The 20,220-nt window shown below is 36.9% G+C and overlaps 1 protein-coding gene across 7 annotated transcripts in view; it reads right to left on the minus strand.

Moving 5' to 3' along the window:
• The window catches only part of csnk1g1 (casein kinase 1, gamma 1), a 44,685-nt gene that overhangs the window by 3,359 nt on the left and 21,106 nt on the right, over positions 1–20,220 (minus strand). For 3 of the 7 annotated variants that reach the window (XM_042761005.1, XM_042761004.1, XM_042761006.1), the window contains exons 5-14: positions 13,948–14,099; positions 13,576–13,810; positions 10,661–10,746; positions 10,490–10,574; positions 9,861–10,009; positions 8,517–8,624; positions 7,147–7,257; positions 5,361–5,467; positions 2,336–2,359; positions 1–888 (exon numbers count right to left, since the gene is read on the minus strand). The exon at positions 1–888 is cut by the window's left edge and continues 3,359 nt beyond it. In XM_042761005.1, the coding sequence (XP_042616939.1) occupies positions 834–888; positions 2,336–2,359; positions 5,361–5,467; positions 7,147–7,257; positions 8,517–8,624; positions 9,861–10,009; positions 10,490–10,574; positions 10,661–10,746; positions 13,576–13,810; positions 13,948–14,099 (1,112 nt within the window). In that variant the 3' untranslated portion in view covers positions 1–833. The remainder of the gene's footprint in view (positions 889–2,335; positions 2,360–5,360; positions 5,468–7,146; positions 7,258–8,516; positions 8,625–9,860; positions 10,010–10,489; positions 10,575–10,660; positions 10,747–13,575; positions 13,811–13,947; positions 14,100–20,220) is intronic. The other 4 variants (XM_042761008.1, XM_042761007.1, XM_042761009.1 and 1 more) reach the window with 4 other exon arrangements.

Consider the following 20,220-nt stretch of genomic DNA (forward strand, 5'->3'; position numbering starts at 1 on the left):
CTTTAGAACAAGCAGCTTAAATACTAGTCAGTGGAACGAAGGCGCGCGACGAGTGCCGCCCATCATTACCACTGGAAACAGCTGCTTGAGTCACACTTTCACAAAGTTCACGTGTAAAGGCCAGCTAGCATCATTACGACAGTTATTTGTTTTGCGCTTTGCCCATGTACGTAAAATCACTCCGATAGATACGACGAAGAAATCTGCAAGTCATATTCTAAGGCTTCGACCACTTCCTGGCAGCATGAGAACCAACAATCAGCCAACAAATACACAAACATGTCAAAAGGGTTAAGTGAAATAAAAAAGCCACTGTCTCGTCTTGTGTGGAGTGGAAGCGGGCCGGGAGGTGCTCGGGGGAGGAAAAGGTCTGCGTTTCGAGCTCCAGCATGGGCAACTTTGTCTTTCTCCCTCCCTCTATGTCACACAAAGGGCTAGAACTGTGCCTATCGTGGAGGAAGAGGATACGAGGGCACATTCAGAGACTTCCTCCCCGGCACGTCCACCGCCGAGGACGAGGAGAACGAAAAAGAAGCAAAACAGCAAATGAAGTGCAGTGCTGTTCCAGTGCTTTGAGATCCTTAGGTTTGAGTGAAGATCCTAGAGACAGTCCGAGGATGAGGCCCTTCGCTGCTTAAATTAAGATGTGGAAGAAAAAAACCCGAAACAAAACAATGACAATCCCCACAGAGACAACGTGTGCATGCCTCTTCGTTTTCATACATCGGCCCCCTTCTCGTTTGGAGGGCTTGCTCTTGTCGTCTTGTAAAATTTCTTTATTTGAATGCTCTAAAAACAATCAAAGGAACGGACTGCACGCTGAGGCCGGAGGTTCATTTGTGCCGTTGAGTGTTCTTCTTCCTCTTCCTCTTGAAGAAACAGCAGCACCTGAGGACGAACACACAGGTTAACCTTAGTGTTGTTAATGAAAGCAGCCGATTAGCTGAATCTTCCAAACTAATAATAAAGCATCTGTCCTTTAGTTACACATGCGCCATCACTATGTAGCTGCCTTTGTAAATCTTAAAGCAGAAATGTGGGTTAAGCTACATATTGTCAGCGCTGTCAATAATGCATTAGTATATTCGTACCAACCTAAATGCAACATATAAATGGACAATAACTGGTCAAAGTGAATAAAAAGGAAACTTAAAGACATTTAGGTTTCATTAAAAGCACCAACAACACGACAGAATGGGTCAGAGAAAACAAGGCACATGCAGTGGAAGAGAACAGCTCCAGACTGACACACTGAAAAGTGATAGACTTCACTAAACACGTTTCTTAAACAGACAGTAAATCTGACGGTCAGTCACTGGCGGTCACTGGCTGTATCGGTTAGGTTCACTACGGTTGTTCATGAAAACTCAATGAATATACAGTGTCTGGCAAAAACATGCAGTTCCTTAACCAAGTCTGCCAGTTTAGTAAATACTACATTTAAATTATATTATCTGTTCTATTTTTAGTTATAAACACTAAAAATAAATTAAATAAATAATTACATACTCTAAAACACTGTTCAGAAAATATCAGGATGTCAATTTTTTTTTTTTGCAATTTTGAAACTACTTTATGGCTATACAACTGCAGAAAGTGAGCACGAATTAAGAATTAAACCAGAATCAATTCCGATTGCGTCAACCAATCACATCAAATAAATATAATAATGCCATGGTATAAAATATGACACTGTTTAATGCTGTAAAATATCCTTATAATATTAAATATGACATTGTAGGATTGGTAATTCAGTAAAATTAGAGAGATTTATTACCATATTAAATTAATTAATTAATAATCTGCCAAGGACTTCTGTTAGGACTTCTATTAATATGAAATTAATATGTAATAATTTTAGGGGGGAAAATGTGAAGCAGCATGCTGTCGATAAACCTGGAACTACTTCATGGCTGTGCAACTCCAAAAAAACGAATCAGAATTAATTCTGATTGTGTCAACCAATCATATCAAACAAATGTAATAATGTTGCGGTATAAAATATTAAGAGTTTGCATACTTCTGTAAGGAACTGCGCATGTTCTTAAACCTCTACATCCTCGTTCTATCACTTGGTTTCTGTAAATAAGCTAAAGTTGGGCTATTTAAGACTTCTCAGTATACCTCCAATCAACTTTAGGGTATTTCAGCCCCTCAAATCAGACATTTTGAGCAAACAGACCTCCCTCTTTCTGTTTCAAACTCACAGACCATGAACAGCTACATTAGCCTACATCTATGTTAGTAGATCTTGGTGTAGGCATGATCTATATGGCCACAGTCTAGGCTGGTCCACTCCCCTTGGGTTTGATGTGGACTGGAGAGAGGGACTCACCACAGGTTGAGCATTTTCACGCAGCTACAGAAGAATGTGAAAAGAGAAAAGACAGAGATTATTACACAGAGGTGAGACGATGAGACAAACCTAATGTCGGCGACAAAAACCAACAGGGAGACACAAACAGAAAGAAAGAGAGAGAGACACACAGACTCAGGGGACATGTAGATCTAAAACATCTGCTCAATTCATGGTCGCCTTTTATTAAGTAATATCATAATAGGTATTTTCTGTATCCCTCTTTGTAAAATTTCAAAACAGATAGCCAACAGAAAAAAAAAAAAGAATGGGAGAAAAAAGGAGTAGAGAAGAAAAGGAACAGAAAGGGTTTGGAGAAATGTAGTGTCGTCCTCAGCTCACCAGCCCACCGCTCTATTAGTGAATATGGCACAACATACATATGCTCCAGTTTGATCACTAGGTCTCTACCACTATGAAACATTTATGACTATTTTGTAAAAATTAAGGCACAGCCTTGAGTGATTTATATATAGTTCATTAGGCTGTAGGTATGGGCTGATTACTGGTTTCAAGGTATACCGCAATTTGAAAATTTCACAGTTTTAAAACGTCATTTGTGTGGAAAGTCTGTAAACAGCCGTTAACGAGGTCAGAGACGCTGAAGACGGATGCAAAGAGGAGAAAATACTGTAGCAGGCAGAGTAAACTCACTGTTTAAGATGCGCTAAATATTGGCAGAAAATTCTAAATATTGAATTGGGGGATTTTATAAATGTTTTTCTGAGGGGGACTGTCTTCAGAAAAGTTTAAATAGTATTTTCTTTTCATCTTGTCTCTGTATAATACATATAAAAGCAGTGTTTAAGCGCACCGCTGCTTTTTTTAAAGTGGTAAACAAGGAAACGCTGTATCTGCTGCTGTTTCATAAGCGCCACCTGCTGTCAGAGAGTGATTCTGCATCTCGTTCAGCCCTCGTCTGCTAGTCAGAACATTCTGTTTTTGTTTCAATTGGGGTTATTAAATTATACAATCTAATTTAAAATAAAAACTGATCATGCTAAGTGTGTGTAGCGTCTTAGCAATTAAACTGAAGAAACTGGCTATTGCTATAGGTGCATCAACACTAAAATAACAATAATAGATTTCATAGCATTATTTATTATTATATATATATATATATATATATATATATATATATATATATATATATATATATATATATATATATATATATATATATGCTTAAAAATAAAATACATTGTGTTCAATGGGGAAAAGAAGGTGGTTTTTAACCAGACATTTAAAAATAACATCTCAGAGCTGTAATCACAATAATGTGATACCGTGAAATACCGCCCCATGCCAAGTAGGTTGTTTAAAAGTTGTCAAAAAACAACTTCATGTATTAGAGAGAAATCTAACAAAGAACAGGTCACATTTAAATATATAAAAATAAGACTTTTGACAATTAAATATGTTTATACTACCATGATGCAAAATACTTTGTTATTTTCATGTATATACACATACATAAATGCATCTTTTTAATGTATTCAACATACGATTTATTAAGCAATATGTTTAAGTGTAGTTAATTAAGAAAATAAATTTTCTGATTTTATAGCCTGGACATTCACACATTAATGCAGCATTCAACAGGTTTTGACTGTTTTACGGTTTCAAATGCAGCTCCTCCAATCAGAATTTAAACCAAAGCCAAGTTAATAACACCGTTTTAAATGTGCCTCTCAGTAATGATAATATGTGTACGTGAGATATAGAAATTAGATGAGATTAGATGACTTGTTCTTACATTCTGGGTTATTCAACTCCAATATCAGCTATAAACTTTTAATATTTTGAAGCTTACAGGACTTAGAGACACATGACATGAATTTTAACACCATATTTGTGGTTTAAAGATTTTTTTAACTTTTTAACTACATAGAAAATCGAAAACATCTCACTTGCAAAGTGAATGCCATTTTTTGTCTTATTAAAGTAATTTTAATGCTAGTGTACTTTCTCTGAAAATGTAATAAGAATTGTTGTACCTAAGCTGACAAAAGATGTTTACTGTATGATGAAATAAATTAAAATAATTTAATAAAAAACAAAAATAAAGAGTAAAATAATAAGTATCTCATTTGCTCCTCTATTTCTATGCAAAGCAAAACAATTCATGACCTGGCATCCAGTTGGAAGACACAGTCATGAGCTAAGCATAGGACATAAAACAGAAGCCTAACACTAACAGTGTGACGCCCCTGTAATACCCATCTGATGATTGTGAGAATTGTGCATGATGGTTCTCATTTTTGGATGAACTTTCCATTTAATGAAACGTTGTGTAAAGTAGACAAATGGCAGAGTTCCAAAATTTCAGGCTGAATATTTAAATAATGATACGTAACAATGATAAAGCAGTCGACAGGTTGCTATACTCAAGAAAAGAAGGAAATGCAAAGGAGAGAGAGAGATCAGAGAGATTAGAAGAAAAGGCTCTGGTGAGCATTAATACACTGTAATAACCATGGCGACCTTGTGTGTTTGTGCAATCTTGTTAATTGATAAAGGCTGCTGCTGTCTGTACCACTTTCAAGCCTGTGCATCAAATAAATCAAAGACAGGGGGCTTTTTAAGATATCAAAGAACTACAAGAATAAGTGTTTCAAATTATATCAGACAGGATGTTTTGTATGACTGAAACTTAATTGCACGTCAGGTGCTTTAGAAGAATAGGAAACTAAAGAGTGTAATCGCATCTGAATTTTATCATTACCAAGGCTGCATTTACTTGATAAAAGATACAGTAAAAACAATAATATTGCTAAATATTTTTTACAATTTAAAACGACTTTTTTCTATTTGAATTTAAATGAAAATGTAATGTTCCATTAAACAATGTGGGTACACAGAGCACTACAGGGGAGCAGATGGGAATGGACCAGTGAGGGCAGGGGTGAAATCATGTAAAGACCCAGAGTGCTAAAGGACAGCTTGCATCAATTAGACACAAGGCAAAGACAACAGAAACCTGTGAGAAGCCATGTGCACATACTTGGCCTCATCCACCACCTCCACCTCTGCCTGCGCTGTGATTGGTGCGTTTGAGTGGGCCGCCAGCGGGTCTTCTGCATTCAGTTCACCATTAGTTGAGCTCACCACCTGTGGCAACAAGTAATGAATTAATAAAATTAATTAAAAAATAAAAGTATTGGGTAGCCTCAGTGTAACAACGCTATTTTAATTAGATAGTTCAGTCATTTCCTCAACAGAAATTCCTCACAGAACTTTAATATGTGTATCTGTGCAAATAACTATTGGAAGGCAGTAATTGAGGAATATCAGTATTATCATAAAGTATTTTCACAGTAATACACTTATGATGGAAATCTATAGGGCCATGTACTGTATATTTTCTCATTGTATGTAAATGATTAAAATTTTGTTTAACCTGGAATATTTAAATGCTTAATTAAAAATTACTTTGCAATCTCCAATCCAAAAAACAAAACAACAAAAAAAAAAAAAAAAAACTCATGCTTTGAATGACTTCAACATTAACCACTATAGCCAGATTATGAAATCCATGCTATTATTTAAAAGCTAATGTTCTATTATTGGAGTTGTGAGTCTCACCAGATCCACTAATGTACAGAACGGATAAAATCTCTACTCATACTGCCCATCTACACCATATCTTAATCTTATCATTAACCATAATGTTCACTTTTAGTGTAAAAATCATTAACTAAAACTAAAACCATAAAAAAAAAAAAAACACATTTTCGTTACTTGAAAGACACTGATATACATTTAATGAAATAAAACACTAAAATTAACTAAGTTATTTTATTTCAGGTAGCTGCAAAGGCAACATTTCTCATTTTTGTTTAACTTTTTTTTTTTTTTTTACTTGAAATAAACACTAAATTAAATATAAAAAAACGAATACAAATGACAAAAATACAAAATTAATAAAAGTAATACAATTAAAGTGAAAACAGAAAAATATAAAAATAAAACCTTATTAAAAATATTAACAAAAAGAAATATATATAAAATATAAAATATATATAAAATAATATGTGTGTGTGTGTGTGTGTGTGTGTGTGTGTGTGTGTGTATATATATATATGTAACAGTTTATTTATGATACTAAACTAACACTGGTGTACAGTGGCCCCAAAGTGTTTGTACACTCAAGTCACACTTAATGTAATACAATTTGGTTTATTATTTTGTCATCTAATATATCTTTACATATTATATAATTTCCTACAGTTCAATGAATAAAGAAGCCATTTCTAATTGCTCTAAGACTGTCAGCTGCATTTCTGAGTCGCTTCTGAGGCACCTAATGGATAAAAGTGAAGCAAGCAGCATGTTAGCTGCACCAAATTAACACAACAAGGGTTACATCATATTTTCCTGATAATCTCAGTGTCTGTGTGACATCTTATGCTGTGTTTCATTCAATTCACAAAGTTAGAATTTACACCCTCATACTTGGAAAAGTGATAGAATATGAAAATGTCACATTTCCAACCTCCTACTTGGAAAATTCCAATAGAATGCCACTTGACAACGCTTTTCCTGCTTAAACAATGGAATGCTATACGGTTGGAATTCAGAAATATTAAACTGGATTATTCCATATTCAACTTTGAATGAAGCGCAGCATTAATACTTTTTTTTTTAAATAAGATGAAGAATTGCAAAAAGGGGAACCCATAGAGGAAGTGTTCTAGTCAAGTCTGAGAGCAGGTGGGGCGTGCTGCTGCAGATGGCTGTAGACATGAGCGCACACAGGAGGAGGAGTCGAGCGAGGGGTGAAGCTGTACCTGCACTGAGCCTCCGTGCCTGTCCGCTGCCAGGTGCGAGGTCAGGTAGGAGGAGTTTGTCTGACGGTTGGGCTGCACCTCCCAAGCTCCTCTGCGGTCAGAGATGGCCGTCTGCGTGGATGGAGGAAGTGCAGGAGGAGGCGCAGGAGTGGGGAGGTGTGGTGAGTGAGCGAGAGCGGGCGGAGTGAGGCCAGGTGGCATGCAGCACAATGCAGGAATGGAAATCAACAAGAAACAAAAAGAGCCAGTCAAAGCCAGGAAACGGCATTTGTGACTGTGGACCAGTCGTCCAATCAAACCAAAAAGCAAACACCACAAAATAAACACAAAGAGACATGAAGAGAAAACTTTCTGAAAGCTGTTGAATGCCAAGTGGACACTACATGCAGCAAATCAGGCATCCAACACTGAGATCGAATTGGATAATCTGACAGCATAATTTCAATAACTAAGAGAACTAAAGAATTCCATAGCTACACACTGCATAAAATTCAACCAGATGGGTCATATTCTGTCATTTAAGTGGCCAAGACGCCATTAACAGACTCACAAAACACCAGAACCTCCACCAAACTGATGATGAGGCAGTTTACAGAGCCCTTGTGTCTTTCAGCCAAGGATTTCTAAATATATCTGCACTCCTCTTCCCTCACAAGAATTATAAGAATACAGATCTACACTGGATTCAAATCACTGGAAAGACCATAAATATATGATATCAAGACGTCTTAAAAGAACAATTTAACCAAAAAGTAAAGCAGTCATCTCTCCATTATCTCACCCTATCTTTGCAAAACCAACAAAAAGGAAAAATACGATTTTTGGTTGACTTAAATCCTTGAACTGCAAGCATTAATTTAAGTGCATTCCAAATTGTAAACGTCTGCGAAAAAAAATTCTGAGCCAAAATTAAACTTTTGCTTTAGCAGATGAGTTTAAAACAGGGCAAGTTTGTGAAATGTGCAAAGCAGATTTGCTCTTGCAAACATAAGAAAGAGGCAGAAAAAACACTTTACAGAAACTGGCAAATTGATCAATATAAAAATAGTCTCCAGACATATATACGCAGAAATATATAGTTTTACGAACTTCTATTCCAAGCATGCACTCTGAGCCATGATATGCTAAAGCAGTGCATGCTGTAGCAGCCAGCTGCTGAGCAGGTGAGTCTAATGATTTTGTTTAAAGCTACATGTACTGCAGACTTGTTTTGTAAGACTGACCCATTTGGTATAGGGTAACTATTATTTACCTTTAATAAATGTGTGTGTGGACTGAAATCTGAACATAGGGCATTTTCTCTTTCTGTTCTCGTAATAAAAACAAGGTTCACCAATCTTAAGCTTCTTTAATGAGGAGTGGAAGATTACCTGATTCCTTAAGGGCTGGTGCTGGGAGGGTCTGTCTCTGTGTGCATGGCTCTCACGTGTGATGGCAGATGCCCCTGAGTCCACATGGACCGACCCCACCGGTGTGGGCTGACAAAGACACCAAAACACAGAGAACATCAGTGTAAGGTGAGCTAGCTCTGTGTCTGAGCAAATATAGACAGCAACATTACACTGTCTTGCAGAGATGGGTAATTTGTGCCACTTTTTACTTATTCTCTAATAGGGGTGGGACAAAATATTATGGCAATATATTGTTGTCCTCTGTGGGATACGAGAATAGATATGCTGGCGCCAAATATAGATATTTTAATTAATAAAATAAGCTGATCTAAATAGATTTCCCTGCTGCCAGCGTCACTACTTCATGGCTCCTTGAGGTGACGCTCAACATATGAATGAGGGGAACGTGAACATAAGTCAAATAGCCTAAGAAAAAGAGGTTTTTAATGGGATGGCAGACAGCTGTGTGGAAAAAATAGATGCCCCAGCCATGTTTAAGTCCAAAGTCTGGACCCAACCCTGCTTTTACACCATTGATGGGACAAACAAAATCGACAAAGAGTACACAATATGCAAGAAATACATTATTTGCATGTGCTTTAAAGCCTTGCCAGTTAAACATTTAATTTGGGTGCTGTTCTGACGTTTGCTTTTTCTGAGCGCATACACAAAAAAATACTATGGAAGTCACTGGGGACCAGTAACTATTTGGTTACCCACATTCTTCAAAATAACTTTTACGTTCAACAGAAGAAAGAAACTTACTCAGGTTTAAAACAACTTGAGAGTGAGTAAATGATGACAGAATTTTCATTTTTGCAGATTTTTCAGCAGTTTGGACTTGAATGAAGAGAGAACCTGCACTTAACCTTTCCCAGGCATTTTGTTTTCATAGTTAGATATCATGATGTATCATTATAGGATTGTCTAACAATAAATCGCTTCTCGCAGAATTGCTGTATCGTGATATTAACGGTATCGTGAGTCATGTATTGTGTATCGTATCGTATCGTGAGGTACCCTGTGATTCCTAATCCTATTCTCTAGCCATATCATATGTGCATTACATTGTATATTCAATACTGAAAAATACCGATTAAAAATGGTAATGTATTTTTATACTAACAGCACTGCATTATTAGCTTAGCAACATGCTAACATCATACTTTATTGGAGTCAACAGAGGGTACTATTTATGTTGTACGCAGAGTTGCTACCCATTTAAACTGTTTTAAGGCATGTTAAATTATGGGTATGACCCGTGTAGGGAGGTGCTAGAAGAGAGCTAGTGTGAGTGGAATGCAGAAATTCTTTATGACTCACAATCTGTCTGCCAACCCAGTCATAAGAGTAATCAAAGGTATATCCTTTTCGTTCAAACAACTCCGTAAACAAGGTCCGCAAGTATTCGTAATCTGGCTTCTCAAAGAAATCCAACCGCCGGACGTAGCGTAGATAGGTGGCCATCTCCTCTGAAAACACAAAGGAGGAAAAAGTTGCAAGTTACAATGACAATAATAATGATAAATAATTTTAGGCCAGTCTCATACAGTCCGAACCAAACTTTTCCATTCTCTTTTAAGTAAAAATACTACTTAAACTTGCTCATCTACCAGGTGGATGTTTCTCTGAACCTGCCATGGGTTACACTGAGAAAACGACTGCATTCAATATAATTTTTTTTGTACTCCAGATATTTATAAACAATATATTATTTTTAAAAAGTATCATTAACATGACAGTAATTTGAAGCAGCAGCCGTATCATTTAGTCGACTAGTCTTGCACATCCCTATTATAAAGAAACTTGATATTTCCTTTGGCATACTGTGCACTTCTGAATCACACACAAGACCAGGAATGTGTATGAAAAGTGTAAATGGGGTCAATTCTGATTTTATGTTGACTTTAAGATTAGCTGATTACAAGTGAAGCACATGATGGGGGTCTCACCAGGAAAGTTCTCACAGAGAACCTCAATGGGAGTGTTACGCTTTGTGTCCCCAATCTTCTGGTAACGTTCTTTCAGTGTGTCAGCCTGCAAAGCACAAAACAACAACGTCTAATTTTCAAGAACTAAATAGGTAACAGTTTTAATGACTTGAACATGCTAGTTCAACATACTTTTAGTCCCTGCCAAGGGAGACTACCCCGGAGGAAATACATGAACATGTGACCCAAGGCCTCAAGGTCATCCCTCCGACTTTGCTCTGCAAAAAAATAATAAAAAATAGTAACATCATGTACACAATAACAAATTCGGTTCAGAATTGATTTACTTTACTATTAATATATTGATCATTGATGATATTAATAAAATTCATTATTCCATGATTTGCCCAAATAATTGACCAAAACAATAAATATCTTATATCACCTTTCAAACCCAGAAGACTTCCATTCATCTACAGCAACTTTTTTGTCCATCCACTTAGAGTCCATGCAACAAAACCATGTTTGCTTGATGAACTAATGAGGTTTGATCTTGTGTGTCAAGCACATGCATTTGAGCTTCTGCATTTACCATACTTGTTGCATTCTACAGTAGGTATAGAAACCCCGCCCCCTCCCTAAAATAAATTACATTATGTTGCTTTGCAGCCTGAAATGAAGACCGACAAAGCTTTTGTTTTATCCAGCTGTATTTACTCAACTTATAACATCCAAGTGAAAGATATAACACCAGCATGTAAGAAAAAAATAAAAATCACTGAGTTGGAAAAAGGATCACCCCCGTGTGTCAGTTTTTTGTTGAACCACCTTTTTCTTTAATTACAGCCTTTAGTCTTTTGGGATATGTCATTACTAACTTTGCACATCTAGACTTTGCAATATTTGCCCACTCTTCTTTACAGAACTGCTCAAGTTCAGTTAAATTTGATGGTGAACGTTTGTGGACTGCAGTCTTCAAGTCATTGCCCATTTTTTTCAGTGGGGTTTAAGTCTGGGCTCTGACTAGGCCATGTGAGGAAATTCACCTATTCCTCCTTAAACCACTGTGTGCTCAGTTTTGCTGTGTGCTTTGGGTCAATCTTATGTTGGAAGGAAAACCTTCTTCTCATTCACAACTTTCTGGCAGAGGGCAGCGGATTTTCCTCAAGAATTTGATGGTATTTTGCCTCTTCCATTTTTTCTTCTATCCTGACAAGCGCAACAGTCCCTGCTGCAGGATATTACCACCTCCGTGCTTTACTGTAGGAATGCTGTTAATTAGATGGTGAGCTGTATTTGAATATACAGCTGTACAGAATCTTCAAGGTGCGCTTTGGTAAAGCTCAGTCGTGACTGCATGTGGCCTTTCTTGAGGATTGGCTTTTTTCTTGCAACCCTCCCATACAAGCCACATTTGAGGAGAATTTGTGATATTGTTGTCACATGCACACAATGAACACTCTTTGTCATAAATTCCTGGAACTTCTTCAGAGTTGCTGTAGGCCTCCTGGTAGCCATTCTGACCAGTTTCCTCCTGGCTCTTTCATCCAGTTTGGAGTGACGTCCTGGGGCAGGTTGCATAAACTGATAGACTAATCTTAAAAAGTTAGTCATCTAAGTTTTTTTCTTCAAGACTGGTCATAAATTTTTAAAGTCAGTTAAAAAAAGGTAGACTGGTCTAATGTGAATCCAAAAAGAAAGACTGATGACCCCTTGGTTAACTGCTAGTTGGTCAAACTAGTTTGTAAGACAGACATACGTAGTGTCTATGTTTATGCAACTGGCCCATGATCCAAGGAGGGTCTGTGTTGTACCAAATACCTTTCACTTCTTAATAATAGACTTTACTGTGCTTCTATGCATTGATAAAGCCTTTGTTTTTGTTTTTTGTATCCATCTCCTGACTTGTGCAAGTCCACAACTTTATCCTGCAGATCTTTTGACAGTGCCTTCCAAACCCATTGTTGATTGTTTGCTTCAGTTGCACTGCTAAGGACTGAAATGCTCCAGAAAAGCTCTTTCCATGCTGAGCTAATCAAAATGACCAAGTCAAATGGCTCTGTGTGCTACTGAGAAGGTGATTTGCTACACCTGATTGCATTTACAAGTCATTTTTAGGAGGGGGTGATCCTTTTTCCAACTCAGTGTTGTTGTTGGTTTTTTTTACATGTTAGTGTTATATCTTTCACTAGTTATAAGTTGCACTAAGTAAATACAGCTGGATAAAACAAAAACTGTGTCCGTATTCAATTCAGGCTGAAAAGCAACAAAATGTGATTATTTTAAAGGGGAGTGATTCTTTTCTCTACCCACTGTATGTATGAACATTGATTTATGTTTATATTTGAATAAAACACAAAATTAAAGGTGCAGTAAGCACTTTCTGAGAAACTTGCGGCCAATCACCAGTAAGGGGCGTGTCCACACATGATGGGGGAGCTGCCTGTGTTGTGAATTTGGTGGCAGAGCTATCAAGAAAGGGGTGTGATCTTTTTGTGTAGAGGAAAGATTGCTTTGGAGATCTCAAATATCAGCACTTCTCAAAAACGATCACTGAAGTACCTTTATGTCTTTATGAACTTTTTGAAGCTTAAAATTTGGTTGCATGGACTTTTGATGGACAGATAAAAAGCTCAGGTTTCATAAAAAAAAAAAAAAAAAAAATGTTTCAAAGATAAACTAAAGTCTTATGGGTCTGGAATGACAATTGAATTTTGGGTAAAGTATCCCTTTATGTCATTTACAACATAACAGTAACAGTTCTTGCTTTATTTTGAGTTAGACATGGCAGAAAGTTATTCGGTAAAAAGTACAGCACTGTCCAGGTTGTCTGTTTATTTCTTTTCACTGTATCATCTTGTGCTGCCCATTTTTGATCTCATATAACATTCAGTTTAGACGACATGCTCACAACTGAGCGCTATAGATTCAATGCAACAAAAAAGGAACCAAACATGAATATCATGTTCTTTAAAAGAACTGGTTCATGATTCCCAACCCTATTAAACAACCAATCAAGAAGCCACATAAAGCGTGAGGATAGCGGCATGCTAAATTTAAAGTTAAGTCCATTTTAGGATCAGACTAGGGAGGTATCTAACACTTACCTTTCCCTAAGTGTGTATTAATAGACATGTATCGAGCTGTGCCGGTAAGGCTCTTGTGCTCCCGGTAAGGAATGTGTTTTTTGGTTTCTGGGTCAATGTATTCTTTCGCAAGGCCAAAGTCTATGATGTGAATGATGTGCTCCTTCTTGTTTCCTTGTCGACCGATGAGGAAGTTCTCTGGCTTCACGTCCCTATAGATGAGGTTTTTAGAATGCACATACTCCATGCGGGAAATCTAGGGAAATTGAACACAAGACCCACATTACACACTTAGATTTCAAACCATCAGTCCAACGATATGCAAGCACTTCTCACCCAGGTGCCACACTGCTCTCAAACTACAGCAGCTTCTCAGAGGGCCTGTGCACTCACCAGCTGAATGGCGATCATCAGGACGGTCTTGAGGGAGAATGTTCGGTCACACAGGTCAAAAAGATCCTCAAGACTAGGGCCGAGCAGCTCCAGAACCATGGCATTGTATTTCCCACAGGGCCCAAAATAGAAGACCTGAGGCAGACCCTCCACTTTTGAAAGAAAAACACAAGAAAATTACAGAAACAATAACTACACTTGTCATAACATTCTCTCTTCAATGGTTAAGTGAGCGTTTTTAATGAAATTATGACTATAAAAAGCTGGCCCCAGCTGATTATGGATTTAAGCAACTTATTCCTCCAACCACTAGATGGCAGCACTGTGAGAACTATGCAAATGGGTGAATATGTAAATGAAGCTTTAACTTTGAATGCTTGCATTATGGCAAGAAATTTGAAATATCAAAACTGCAGTGTAAGATCTGGTGAATACAGTGGCTGAATAGTAGGCCAAAACCCAAAAAAGTTAGCATTTTAGCACTTTCAGTTCCATCATCCCAAAATTAATATTTTTTTGAATGGGTTTTTGGTTAAATGTCTGAAATACAGTCTGTGGTTCACACAAGCTCAAGATTTTCAAGTTTTATTCTACAACATATATATATATATATATATTTTTTTTTTTTTTTTTTTTTAAAAAGGTGGTTGGTGGTTGTTTTTAAATTAATTTGTGTGTTGTCAAAAATTATGTGATCCTTTATACAGTGTGTGCCATTGTAAAGACTGTAAGTCTATCCCTCGAAGCCTAATTTTTATCGTTGTTAAAGTCAATATGTCGTCTAACCTGACTAAGCATCGTCACATAAACAGGAAAACTCATCTACTCACTAGTCCGCTTTCACAGCCCCATTGTGCTTTTAAATCATGCTCTTGCAAACTAACTCAAATTTTCAGGAAAATGTTATTTAAATAAAGACTCATTGAACTCATGTGACCATGGTGCAGTTCGTTATTGCCTACGTTTAGCTTTTTACTTCTGCCTACTGTATTTAGGCTTCAGAAATCATAAGTTAGATTAGTTAGTGAAGATCATCATGAACAAAACTTCATCAATAAATCTTTTGCTGGTCACAGACCTTATTTTTTGCATTAATCCAAAAGCTAATGAAAAATCCTATAATGTTTTTGTTGACTGAACCAGAGTTATACTAACTTGTGGTTTGGCCTACAAATGACAAAAAAATAAAATAAATTCTTAATTTAATAGATAAAACATATACATGTGCCTCTAAACTGTATGCGTCTTCTAAGGGTGATGTGGGTAGTTTTAGGCAAAGCCTACACTGCTCATTGTGTGGTGGTGTTGTAACACCCCTGAGAATAGAGCACACTGTTGGCCTGCCGATGACTCATCTTGTGTTCAGACTGCACATAACACAAATTCAGTTGTTGGATTCTATCTATCTCTGCTGATTAACACTTTCACAAGCTTTCTATCGGCACTCCACTGCTAGATGCTGCTGGAACATGTGAGTGGGAATTTAAAGAGTGGGAGGAAATTCATATAGTAGTACATATAGACATGTAATCACTCAAAAAGTGGCATTGACATGAAAAACGTCAATACTGTGAGCTTCAGGTCACCAGTCATAAAAAGCGATTTGAGAAAAGGTCATCATGACTAAAGTTGCATTGAATCCACATCCATAGATGTCGACAGAATTTGAACAGATGTCATTCACAAAAGCTTATTTCCCTTGCCCGTTTATTATATATTTTGGCTAATTTAATAATTCTTTCAGCAACCAATAACAGTGCTTTTCAGGCTGATTTTATACTTTATACTAGGAGATATGCAATATACAATATATACTAAAAATTAAAAGAAAAAACACAGGATTTCAATTTTAAAAAAAGGTATGTCATCAGCATTGTGTAAATTTGGCATCATTGTGCTGTTGATCAAAAGAAATAACTCATACAGAATTGAAAACATTAATATATATATATATTTAAAAAACTCAAAACAGGGAGGTTTCACAATCTAAAAGGAAATAAATAAATGGATAAATTGACAAAAATATGATAAATTCTGATTTTGGAATTTTAATTTTGAGGCTAAATAAAGTTTTTGTGGCAATTTAGAATTAATGCCAAAGTTTCAGGGCTTGGTATCAGTCCAAGACACCATAATCCATGTATTTTAATGGAATGGTGTACTGCAGTCATTGCAGAAAAAAGAGATACCATGAAGGTCTAGGTCTGACTAAACCAGGTGCAGTGTAGTTCTCCCAGTCAGTCCCACTTTGGAGTCCTCAGTGCTGCAACAAAACGCCATCTGCCAGCAGCCCGTTTGAGAGCGGGGCCACCTACGCCCGCTCAAATGCAAATGTCTGACTGGAGTGGAGAAACCATGTGACTATACTGCCTCCAGTTCACATACACCAGCCTGCAGTGAAGCAGCTCACTTCTGCCACACTGCAAACTTTAACAAACCCCAGTTCAGCCGAAGAATCAAAGACAAAGACTGGGAGAGTCCACTGAGCTGGATTTATCATGCCTGAGCTGGTTGATCAGCAGCCAAGCCATTCCCAGCCAAACTCAAGAGATTCAAGTCCCGCTGCCAAGGCTGCCCGGAGGTGTATCAGAGTTCAACACGATACAGCTACACATTAACCACAAACAAAAGAGAACTTAACTGGACTTTCTAGAGGAAGAGACAAGAGTGTGACCTTCATTTGGCTGGGTTCTGCTAGCGTGATGGGAAATTAGGGCGTGTACAAGAAGTTGTTAAATATTAATGGTTCATAAGGAAGTATTTTCAAAAGGACATCAGAGTAAGGGTCATCTTTATTAATAAAAATGATAGTGGAATATTGATAAGTCATCTCTTACTACAAAGGTGAGGTATAGTTCATATTTTTTCATTAAATAACTTATAAAGTGGACAATTTGAAAACTTTATGAGACATAATTTCACAAACAGTGAATCATTGCACACACTCTCTCTCTTTCTCTCAAAATGCGCAAATGGCTTCAAATCAAATCGTGTCTGCACTATTCGGTTGTTAAGTGGTGATGTAAGAAGCGCTGTTTCCGGGTCCAAGCCTCAACTTGCTTCACTTGAGAATACTACCTCAGCAGCTGTTTATGAGCACTGTTTATTTATATTAAACATTTAAGATAAAAGTTTTCAAATTTACGGTGTACTCTACAGTCTCCATGCTCACAGTGTCCCAAACACAAATAATTTTTATATTTATTTATTTTTATTTATATTTTCATTGTCTGATGATCTGGGATTTCGGTATGGAGTTAAAAGTTAGGATTATAATTTTTTGGTAGTATTATATCGCATTGTGAGTGTATATTAGCACCTTTTGTTGTTTTCTCGTGGTATCGGATAGAGCGTTTGGACACGGAAGAGGTGACATGTGACGTCAGACTTAACAAGCAAATAAGCATGCTGCACGCTGAACAGTTAACACAGGAATTGTCACTTGTTACAATATGAACATATATTGACACGAAAATGTAGTAATTAATTACACCATGATGCATATTATTAAAGTCTACTGTGTTTCACAGTCAACACAGTTTAAAGGAAAAGAGCACTTTTAGATAACTCGTAGAGTTAGGAAATCAAAGTTCTTTATGAACCGTAGGATTGCTTGTAATAAAGAATTAAATGCAAAAGAAAAGTCAGTAGAGCTGACTGTTTCTATCAATGTTAGGCTAGTTTTAATTCAGAATGTTTAATAATAATGTAAGAAAAAAAAGTTTAAATGTTTTGCCACTTGCTTGAGCAACTTAATATATCAATCTAGAAGTAAATGCAGAGATAAAAAGCATTGAATAATTTGTTGTATTTAAACACGTCTAATGCACTGTGTAAAAAAAGAATCACAATGCTGAAAAAGCATTTTAAGTAACAATGTTTGGATTTGAAAACAAAACAATGGATAAATGTTGTGGTTGTAGTAAACAGCCACGGATCAGTCGCAGACTCCTGTGTGAAAGCACAGTGAGCACCTGCAGCTTCTGCACCACTTACATACCACACACGGACTGCATGCGCACTGCAAACGGAGTATGTGTGAACCCAGTGTAAAAGCCCACCTCACATACAGCTCACAAAATTAGGCTTGTGCTGTGTGGCTTAAGCTATTGTGCAACAATTGTAAAAACAAAAATGCAGTGCATGATCAAACACTTAGCGGAGATAAATATGTATTTTTAAAATGAAAAAATGAAATTCAGGCCCTGAATAAATGTCTAAAATTCCTGATTGAAGTCTTACTATAAATAATTCTACATGATAAAAAGAAGGCTTTAAAAAGATCGGTGATCGTATCGGCTTAATAATTTCAGTTGCCTTTACTACATGAGAAGATATTTTCTTGTTAGTCAACTATTGTGACTAATCCTTTCTGAATAAAAAACATCACTGCACCATAGTAATGCCACTATTAAAAGTATGATCACTATTAAAATGTAATTTTGCATTTAAGTAGACTGAGCTCACTCATGATGCAAGAAAATCTTATAAGTTCACAAATCCCTTGGCACTGCATGAGCCTCCATCTAGCCTGAAGAACAGAGAGAGACGGAGAGGAGAAAAATAGGATGGACGTGGATTATATAAGCGCCATGGGTGGTGTAATGTCATTCACAAAGCTACGCTTGAGGATGGAGAGACAGAGGAACTCTACCACCCACCAGAACATCCTGCCCTCACCAGCACCACTCCTCCGCAACACATACAGTGGTCAGGAAAGCGTGATTAACAAATTGCCCACTTTGCTGTAAGTGCTCATGCACAAACATTCACAGCAAGCACTACTGGAACAGCAGCAAAACAAGAGACTGGAGGACAAGGTGTGACCGGTGATCAGGTTGGAAGGAAGAGTGCGCTCAGTCACGTTTGCAAACGGGGGCAGTATGCGATTACAGGCAGGTGGAATTATCTGCTCATTTTATCTGCCTGTGTGCGTAGGATACGCCTGGCCACAGCTCAGACTTCCTGTCAGCTCCCTTCGGCCAACCCTGATATGCTGAGAGGACAGGGAGCTGTGTCGAAAACAAAGTGGTGCCATCGGTACACACACAAAACCCTCCACTGCAAACTAAATCAGAATTACCATGAGACTTTTGTCCGAAATGCACCTACAGCAAACTAACATTGTGAGACAGGAATCTTTGCTGTGATATTTGTTCTTCCTGTCTGTCAGCCCAGTCGCTGTAACATGACCTGAACTGCTGTGATGTCAATGAATGTGTACCCACATGAAAGATTTCCCTCGCTCTCTTTTGTACCTGAGCGGATCAGATTAAAAGGGATGATCTGTAGTGCAAACAGAAGAAATAATAACATCTGAATCAGTTAGTGTAATCTGTTAACATAATAGGCAGCAAATAAAAACCATTCAGAGAAACTGTACTGAAAGGGCTGTGCCAAATCAAACTACTTACACAATATTACGGCTGGGTAATACAGATAAAATCTTATAATGTTTTAGATATTAGACTATATTAGGCATCTTAATATTTATGAATTTGCACCAAGCTTAAACCAAGCAGGATAACGCAGAACAAATGTAGTTAAGGACACAAGGCATGTTTTCCCAAAATGAGTTTTGATTTGTATGCACCAACGTAACAATAAAAATCGAAAAAAGTACCATGTTTTTTTTATTTTTGTACAAAAGCATTTTAAAATGATGTAACATGGGGACTGAATAATTTAAAGTGATGATGCAAACAAATAAAAAAAATGTTCTGAATTGATTGACTGAAATGGACAGTTCAAAAGATTTTGATCTGACAAACGAATGCAGATTTCATTTACATTTGCATTTTTGCTACAGGGGTTAAAAATATGCTATTGAAAACATTATTTCTCAAGAATACTCAAGTCGCAGTCACAGCATCAAAAATAGGGTGGAACTGGCCTACGTCAAAATTCAAAAACAACATAAAAGTGTTTGAAATTAAAGTTCATGTAGTGCACTAACTAAATCTATTGCCCAACCCTACTCAACCTGACATTTTTTTAAATATGTACAATTAACAGTATAGTAAACAGGAGTGGGGGTGATAGATAAATTCAACCCTGAAATATTTTATACATTGCATAACCATGCAGGAAAGTTTTTAACAATCCAGTGACTTGAATACTTGCAAAAATGAAAAAAGCAACTGTGATTTTTTTTTATTTAATTTTATTTATTTATTTTGGTGCACAAATATATCTGGCTGGAATCAGTAGTGGAAAAATCGCATAATATATCACTTAAGTTAGAAAAGCTAACCTAAAAGCTAGAAATAAATA

The sequence above is a fragment of the Cyprinus carpio genome, chromosome A7, assembly GCF_018340385.1.
Source record: "Cyprinus carpio isolate SPL01 chromosome A7, ASM1834038v1, whole genome shotgun sequence".
Taxonomy (NCBI): Eukaryota; Metazoa; Chordata; class Actinopteri; order Cypriniformes; family Cyprinidae; genus Cyprinus; species Cyprinus carpio.